Source organism: Rousettus aegyptiacus, unplaced genomic scaffold (assembly GCF_014176215.1).
Source record: "Rousettus aegyptiacus isolate mRouAeg1 unplaced genomic scaffold, mRouAeg1.p scaffold_m13_p_13, whole genome shotgun sequence".
Taxonomy (NCBI): Eukaryota; Metazoa; Chordata; class Mammalia; order Chiroptera; family Pteropodidae; genus Rousettus; species Rousettus aegyptiacus.
Window position 1 is genome coordinate 53,081,791 of NW_023416288.1, and position 9,729 is coordinate 53,091,519.

General features: G+C 39.3%; 1 protein-coding gene across 1 annotated transcript; it reads right to left on the reverse strand.

Moving 5' to 3' along the window:
• Positions 1-2,409: 2,409 nt before the first annotated feature.
• Positions 2,410-3,339, reverse strand: LOC107516925 (olfactory receptor 2A2-like). The gene has a single exon (XM_016157150.2). It carries the CDS (start codon positions 3,337-3,339, stop codon positions 2,410-2,412), a length of 930 nt encoding a protein of 309 aa, XP_016012636.2.
• Between the last annotated feature and the right edge of the window lie 6,390 nt (positions 3,340-9,729).

The window sequence follows — 9,729 nt, forward strand, 5'->3', positions numbered from 1 at the left end:
AATCCAACAGTATGGTACTGGCATGAATGCAGTGCGTCGATTAATGAAACAGAATAGAGAGCCCAGAAATACATGCTTCCTTATATGCTCAATTCATCTATGACAAAGCAGGCAAGAATATACAGGGGGAAAACACAGTCTCTTTCATTAAGTGGTGTTCGGAAATCTGGCAGATACACGCAGAAAATAAAACTGGACCACTTTCTTACACCGGATACAAAAATAAACTTAAGGTGGATTAAAGGCTTATTGTAAGACCTGAAATCATAAAATTTCTAAGAGAAAACATAAGCGCTAAAGTCTCTGACATCGGCTTTGGCACTATCTTTTTAGCTATGTCTCTTTGGGCAAGAGCAACAAGAGCAAAAATAGTCAAATGGGACTACATCAAACAGAAACGTTTTGCTCAGTGAAGGAAACCGTCAACAAAATGCAAAGAAAAGCTGCTGAGTGGAGAAGGCAGTCATGAATGATATATTCTATTTGGGGTGAATAGCCATAGTATAAGAAACTCATACAACGAAACATACGAAAGTCTAATGAAAAAATGGGCAGAGGACCTGAATAGACATTTCTCCAAATAGGATACTGAGGTGGCCAACAGGTACATGAAACCATGCTCAACATCTCCAATCATCAGCAAAATGCATATCAAAACCACAGTGAGTTATCACCTCACACTTACCTGTCAGAAGGGCTATCATTAAAAAGAAATCAACGAAAACTCTAAGAACTCGAATGCCCATCAAAGCGGCCCATTACAATCGCACACCTGTGACACCATATTAGCCTTGACTCACGTTCAACATCTACCTTTATTCCTTCTCCCAAACGCCTATACTTTCTTATCTACAAGTCCTTCCCCTCATTTAAAATCATGGTTCATGGTATTCCTTCCTTCATCACTCATTTATTATTGCATGGAATCATTCGAAAATATTGTAAAGACCTTACTCTAAGTCAAGCATTTGTGAATACCGTTCACTGAGGAAAAAGACTAAATGATTAGTAGAATGGACAGAGACACTGTTTTTTAAAGTGTCTTAATGTTTAAATGTTTTTTTTCCTTTATCCTTATTTACATAAGTGTTTGGAACCCTGGTGTTTTTACTGGTGATATCGGAGATATTGAAAACTCTATACTATGGTAAAATGTTATATAAGTAAAATACCATGGTCATCTGGGCTGCTTCATTCTTCTTGCCCTGGGAGATGAGTATAACATACTCAGAAGCGTTTGTTGATAGGACATTGTGCATTTATGCTCAAGTCCTGTTTTAGGTGTATGGGGATTCTAAACAAAAAAGAAGTTTAGAGAAGAGGGAGGCAACAGGGAGATGATGGAAAAGAAAGATGGGGAGGAAGAAAATACAGCCGCCCTACATTAAATTCCTTCCTCACTATTACAAGTTTTTCTGAGAGTGGATGGAGACAAATAACTTAAGAAAGGGAAAACTGAGTGCTGGATAGCTGTAGATATAGGGATCAAAACGGCTTCTGATAAGCTGACAGGATTTAGATGGCTAGTGTCAAAGACAAAACTAAGTCTGAGGCACAATTGTTAAAAGCTCTTTATTCATAAGCTTTTGGCGAGGGTACCCATGTGCTGTTGATTTTATGTCAGCAGGAGTTCAAATGTGGTAGCAAGGAGAGTAAGTTTTATACAGAAACAGTTGGGAACACCGAGACAGTCTTTGATTGGCAAGCATTCTGCTCTGGTGGGATTTTTTTTTAAGTTGGAGAATATAATTGATCTTCGGAGAACTTCGGAGGTCCTTGCGGCAATGGAGGTAAGTGAGCAGTGTAATGACATGCAAAGGCAAAGGCAGAAGAACTGTCGTGGAGTGCTGGCAGCCAGTGGGATTTTGGGGGACGAGCCATTTCTTGACACAAGTGGGTCGATGAGGTACCTTTTTTTATGTGTGTTAAAACTGTTATAATAGTCCCAATAGGGCTGGTGCCTGCCATGACAGGCAGATTGTCACAAGCAAAGTGGTGGACACCATTCCAGCACAGAAAACAACATGTATGAAATCATGAGGTGACAATGAACAAACAGTATTTCTACTTAAAAAATGAGCCGGTGGCCCTGGTGAAAGATGATGAGAAATGGAACTTGTCCTACGAGAAGATGAATTTTGAGTGTCTAATTTTGAAATTTGAGTTTGATGGAGTAGAACTTGGCTCTGTGGTGGAGTCTTGCACTTGGCAATTTGAGAAAGTTCAGCCCTGCATCTCACTTCTACGAAATATGCTTTAATTGGTATCTTACCCTATTTTCAGAGCTAGAATTTGAACAATTATCATTTTGATATCAAAGCTCTAATAGGAAATATTTTCTAAGTGTTCCCTTCAGAAAACCACTTATTGTAAAAGGAAATCCCCTATCAAATAGCATGCATTTGCCCTTCACAAAGACCCCTTCTTCTTCAGAGCCCTATACAAGGCATCCTTCACCTGAGCATTTCTCAGGGTGTAGATGAGAGGGTTCAGCAAAGGGTTAAAGAGACAGTAAAAAAGAGACAGTATTTTCTCCTGCTCCTGTCGTTGCTTGGATGGGACCATATAAACCACCATGGCTATGCCAAAGAAGAGTCCAGCCACACAGAGGTGGGAGGAACAGGTGGAGAAGGCCTTTCTGCGGCCGTCCTTTGACTGGATATGTAGGATGGCCCAGACGATGCGGGTGTAGGAGATGAGCATTAGGCAGAGGGGCCCTACTAAGGCAATCATGGAAACAGCAACGATGACCACGTTGTTGATCCAGGTATCAACACAGGCCAGCTTGAGGACAGACAGAATTTCACAGAAGAGGTGGTCCACTTCCCCGGACCCACAGAAGAACAACCTTAGCAGGAGAATCATATCTATCAAAGCCATGATAAACCCACATGACCAGGAAGTGGCAGCCAGGACCGTGCACACTCTCCAGCTCATGCGGACGGTGTACTGGAGGGGGTGACAGATTGCCACGAACCTATCATAGGCCATTGCCGCCAAAATCAGGCACTCTGTAATACCAAGACCTGCATGCAAAAATGTCTGCATAATGCATGGGACAAAGGAGATGGTTCTATTCTGATTCACTAAGTTTGCCAGTATCATGGGGACATTGTTAGAAGGATAGGTCACATCAATGATGGCCAGGTGTGAGAGAAAGAAGTACATGGGCGTGTGGAGTCTGCGGTCCAGACAGATGAGCCCCAAGATCATGCTGTTTGCCAAAAGACTGAGGGCATAGAGCAGGGAGAAGATCGAGAAGAGGAGCATTTCCGTCTCTGCACTGAGCTGGAATCCCACCAGGATGAACTCTGTGATCCATGACTGGTTCCCCCCCATTCCTCCATGACAGGTTTTCAAGCTTTAAGGTGTAGTAAAAGGTCAGAGCTGAGGAATCAATAAAAATTGAGTTATTTACCTCAAAATGAGCTCAGAGAAAGGTTTCATTCTTGTTCCTACTTCAAAGTCTCTCCTAATCCCACATTTGATGTTAACTTTTAATATCATATGAATTTAAACTTTAGAACATGTCAGGAATTATGAAAAGAACTGCCTTATACCCATCTATGCAGTTCCAACAGGTTAATATTTCTTCATATGTGCCTTATCATTCTTTTTCTCCTTTTGTTATGGAATACGTATTTCTCCTTTTATTATGAAATACGTATTTCTATGAACACTTGAGTTTAAAGTGTTGACATAAAGCCTCTGTACCACTAAATTCCTCATTTTCTCATTGAGAAAGACATATTCACTACAATAACCGCGAAATAATTATCCAAATCAGTGACGTTATTATTGACAGGATTCTTTACCACACCCCCCATCCAGAACCCAATCTCAAATTACGTGTGACATTCAGTGTCTTCCATCTTCAGTTTCCTTTCCGCTAAAATTGTTCCTCTGCCTGTCTTTATTTCTCACACACTGATATCCTTAAAGTTTATAGAGTAGTTCTTTAATAGAATGTTCCCAAAATAGGCATTGTACAAGTTTCTCCTTTTTTATTCAGATTATTCACTTTCTGCAGGAAATCAAGTATCCTCCCCAGTGTGTACCATGAGTCTTGAATGATGTTAATTTATTATTGGTGGTGCTAACTTGATTCACTTAGTAAAGACGGTGTCTCCCAAGTGTCTCCACTATAAAACCATATTTCTAATATAATTTCTGGACACGCATTGAAATTACTTTATAAATATTCTGCTTCTCATAAAGCTTTCCAGCCCCAAATTTCAATATCCACTTACTACCTTGCCTGACTTGGTTATTAGTAATGACTATTACAAAATGGGATGTGCTAACTCATTACCGTTTTCATATTTACTAGTTGCCAATTTTCATATACAAAGGCTCTATCTATCTGTCTATCCATCTACCTGTCTACCTACGTACCTACCTACCTACCTAAACACCATCAATCATCTACTTCTTGGCATATGTACCTATCTTTTCATCACCTATCAGTATGAACTCATGAATTCTTGATCAAGGAATTGTAATTATTCATTATTATTTATTCATGTTTAATTGTCCTAGATATAAACCCTCCAAGCTTGATCTTTTGTCTTTTTAACATGTTGCCATGAGTTTCGAGCACCTACTTCTGATTCATTTCAAGCTTTTCTTGTAAATAACTCACTTCAGCCATGAACAAAGCCATTTCCCCAAATTCTTCACTTTTAGTGAAGAATCATATTAAAATCATAAAAACCAATGTCTGGATTGTAATAATTTTTAATTTATCTTGATTTTTGCTATATTTCCGACATCCTCTTTTAAAAGAACAAGCATACATTACAGGAAGGTGCACAAATTGTTATGGAAATAACAGATTCTTATAACTTCTGAAAATTGAATACGGTTTAACTGAGTTCCTTTTTATGGAGTCAAATCTATTTTACTACATAACACTAGCCTTGAAGAAAATGGTCTTGATGTTATTTGGTAGTTTATTTTTACGGAAAATATATATTTGTTATTAGCACCTTAATATCAAATTTATGTATGGCTTGCTTGTATTTGTACTTGGAAAATTATAGACTCTTGCACATTTTCAATTTAGACATAAAAGCTTTAAGAATGTGGTTCATTGTGTGAATGAGGTTATTCTTACCTTGTATGAGCGTTTGATATCAAGTTTCAAAAGCTTCGTAGGAAATCATTATGAAACTCTATATAAAAGACTAGAGAAGTAATGCTCTGAAAAAAAAAAGCCACGAGTGATCATGGTTAATGATTTGTATATACAGTTGTATCTTTTTACCATATATTTATTTTCATACATATCATGAATTTAAATCTACATCACAGTGTTGCCGGTTTACCTATTTCTATCATTTAGAAATATATCTGGGACTATTTCTCACTTCATAATATTTCTACGTAAGATGCTTTGAACAGCTGCATACTATTTCTTTAAGTTTAAAGATTTTAATATATTTAATAATCTTATTAGGTTTATGCAACATAATGCTTCACTGATTAAATTTTCTGCGTATGTATTTTCTCTTTTTTGACTTGAAATTTTACATTCATTTCAAGGACACAGGACAAAGGTCAGACATGTATATAATATATGAGGGGATCCCCCGGTTACACTAGCACCCATCTGACACTACATACAGCCATTAAGCTAATACTGCGTTCCCTAAGCCAGACTCCACATACCTGAGACGGTTTTGTGTGAGTTTTCTTTTCATAAGTCTTTATAATAAATTCTGAGATTTGAAAGTGCTCAGTCTATATTTGGGGCAATCACGTCATAAGTTATATAAATGTCTAACCATTACACTACATGCCTGAAACTAATCTAAAATATTAGTTTTTTTAATATAAAAAAAGAAAGTAGTCAGTCTAATCAATCACACAATAATACTTAAATACATTAAATAAATATAATGATATTGTGTCACACACATATTTGTATGTATAGCAAATATAATGACATTGGCTCAGGGTAAGGTTTCAATAGAGCAGACAACTCTTAGGAAATATTAATAAAATCTCCTAATAATGGATACAATTGTACTTCACACAATATTTTGCTTATGAGTGCAGGATGAATTCAGTGATTTTAGAATGGCTGAGAATTACTGTATATCCCACTGGAGGATATCAGGCTTAGGTAAATGTACATTCCCAGGAAGCTACATATCGAGTTGGAAAGTGCAAAGAAGTCATTCAAAAATACCAGTGTGGCTAAGACTGTGCCTGTCACTGCCCTCATGGCCAATCTATTACTGTGCAGTAAGGACATTTGTTAAACTTTTCAGTCTTTTTTGTGATGTCTGATTTAACAGATTATTTATTTTAGATTTATTTTATTTTTGTTTTCACTACCATTATCATTTGGATTTTAAAAAATGAACAACATAAAAACTAAAATTGAAGATAGATCAAAACCCTAAAGCCAACAAAGTACTGAAACAATGAAGAAAATATCACTGTAGCAATAACGAAAATCTCACCTTCTCAATAGAGTAAACAAAACAGGAGCAGCTCAAATAACAAAAGGTTGCATGTCGGTGCGAGCAATTCATGCTCTGAGCAGCCCTGTACCTCCGTGTTTCTTATTCTGTGGAGTTTTCCTCTATTTTTCCAACTCTCGTCAGGTCTCTTGGTACTCATTCCATCCTATCTTGTGATACGGAAGATATTTTTATTAAATTCTGCAATTTCAACTCTGATGAGCATCATAGTAAGTCGATAATCTGGATGGTTAGGAAAAGAACTATGACAAACTGACATCTTACGCTCTTTCGGCAAAGAAATGATTTATTTTAACTGTTACTAGAATTTTCTTTGCCACTGAGAAAACGTTCCCAGGATCATGATCTTCATTTAGGTGAGGTAATATAGAAAGTCATTAATTTGGCTACATCAGAGCCTTACTCAGAGCCTCTCATTCTCGAAGTCCGTTCTCATATAGACACTTGGGCCAGCTCTGACGACTGCAGTTAAGTTACAGTGAGAGGTGACTGTGGGAGATGCTGAGGGAGTCCAAGGCTCCCTGACCACGGCACAGAGGGCAGATGTTCCCTAAGCTGGGGAAGAAAGAAATCCAGGTGCCTAATGTATCTACCTGCGATGCACAACATCAGTCAGCAGCAAAGATCACCAGGAGAGTCATGATGACCTGTCCTATATCAACTATCCCAACTAGAAACTACCTCCCAGCAGAAATTGATCTCTTTCCACATGAGAAGATGCTGGCACTGGATTTTCTCACAAGTACCCACTCTGACCTAGAATAAGCCCCGCCGAGGTGAGAGATGGACCTCTGTAATGGGTGTAGTATCCTGCTCCCTTGGCAGCTTTCAGAGGGCTACCTCCCTGACACAGGAGGATCCACAGGACTAGCTGAAGGTTCCTCAAAGAACCTCAGAAGCGTAGCTTTTATTTTAGAATCAGATAAATTAAAACCATCCTTGAGTTCCTACTGAGAATTCAAATTCCCAGAAGAATCACAATAATCCTATCTCGTTATCTTCTCCCTACAGTGGGAAAAATACTGAATGTTTCCTCTGGAGGAGATTTATGATGGTATCTCACAGGCTTTGGAGGAAAAATCCTAGGGAACGGGCAGGGCACATACTGTCATTCCACTATATCTACGTAAACTTTCACATACCTCAAGGGTTTTAAACCTCAGACAGATACCACAAATTGCAGTAACTAAACTCTTAAAATTTGTCGTTTGATGAATTCATGCTTGTCAACAATCCCATGAAGGTATGTGAGAGGCCGAGGCTTTTAGATGCTGGAGAGAAAGGTTCCCATACAACCTGGTAGGGCAACCCTGAGAGACAGCAGGTGTCCTCAAGAGGTATCTCTGACTGTAGCACAGGTTGATAGATACACGGGAGGAAGGTTTATAATATCCATAAATATTCCTAGTGATCCAATTATTGAGCCCATTTTATGTTTCACTTATACTCCACTTAGATCAAAACGGTCAGAGGTTCTGTAGGGGCAGGACTGAGCCCGAGCAGAATCCAGCATCATTTGCTGAGTTAGCTTGACCTATTTCACTCAAGTCTCGAAATTTTCGAGGCTGACTTCCAACCCTTGCCTTCCTCCAGGAGGACAATTCTCTCTAACCCGCTCATTCTAGAGACAAACCTTTTTCCACTGACTGTCTCTCCTCATAAAAGAAAATTCATCATGTCCAGCGATGGCTAGATAGCCACCTGTCCCTCCTAAAATCATTCTTGTTTAGTTTTGTGGGACAATCCATCGTGTCTGTTATTTCCACTGTGTACTAATGGAGTAAGCACAGGTTATGATGTATATTATGTAAACCCACAAAACACTGGGTCCCCCACATTAGGATTATATAAGTGGTAGAGCCAGCTAGATATAATTTAGTCTGGGATGTCATAAGACCTCCTAGAAACCTGCTACTGTCAGGCCGGAGCCATTTCCTGGGGCATTTATGCCATCACGTGAAGTCTGCATTTTATTCCCATTGCAAACACACTGTTCTCTCCCATCCTGATTCATACCTTTCCACCCACAAATGCAGATTGTATCTGTGCACAGCACATTTTAGCATCCAGAAACACAGCTGCTGTGTTTTGTCCATCTTAACCAGAGAATTTCTAAGCACTTGATCATCAAGGTTTACAGTTACACAGTGATCAGTCAGATGAGAAACGACTAACCTAGAAAGGGTCTGATGACCATGTGGAGAGGGGCTTCTGGAAATTTCTCCCCAAATGAAATCCTTTGTAGCGGAAGCAACCTAAAACATAGAAGCCAAATCTTACTGCTGCATTACTAGAATGCCATTAAGTCACCAACAACTGATCCAGTTCATCGTCGCATCATATGACCCAAATATACACCAGTGCCGTGCCACTCTGGGTTGCACGCTTCCATCTGACGTTGTCAGGTTCCAGACGCAAGGTTGGTCTGGGCAAACAGATGCTTTTACCATTTTGTGCATCTGGCGTAATTATGCCAAGAAACAACATCATTCTCTAGCTCTGAGCCTTTCTTGAGGCCACCAGTGCAAGACTAGATTTCCCTTATTAGGTACCCGCTTATTCATTTGCTTATTCTCATCGTCTATCTCTCCTTTTTTCTATTTATCATTGATGTTAATCCAGTTTCCCACCTTTAGAAGGAATATTGGTTTCAGCCACTGTGCTTTTACAGACTGCCGACAGCAGTACCAGTTTAGCAAGTGTCTCTTAGTCTATGGGAAATCTCAACCAGCTACACTTACTGTCAGCCCCAATTTTGCCAAATGGGATAAGAACGTGTGCGTCCCAGCCGGCTTTAGGAATTCCGGCATGAGTCTTCCAAGGTACAGCTATAGTGTGCTCCTTAGTGACTACTTCTGCTTCTGCTACCACATTTGCAGCCCTGGTTTGTGAGCAACTGAATAAGGCAGGAAAACAGAAAATTGAGATGATGTCGGGAAGAGTTATATAGAGGTACCAGGATCCTCCTCCCTTACCGAGTTTTCCTCAAATCCCCCAGAAACATGGGGCATCTCTGGAGTGGGTACTCTCCCCCGATCCTGCTCATGTGAGTGTAAGCGCGTGCTCATAAAAGTATGTAACCAAATTCTTCATGCTCTTATATCTTCCGATTTTAGATAACACATGTTCAGAGTGTCCATTCTAACTCTCTATGTGTCTATATGTTGGGATACCGCTTAGCCTGCTGCTGGACAGTATGAGCCATAAAATGTATTCTTTGGTCTACAGAAATGTAATA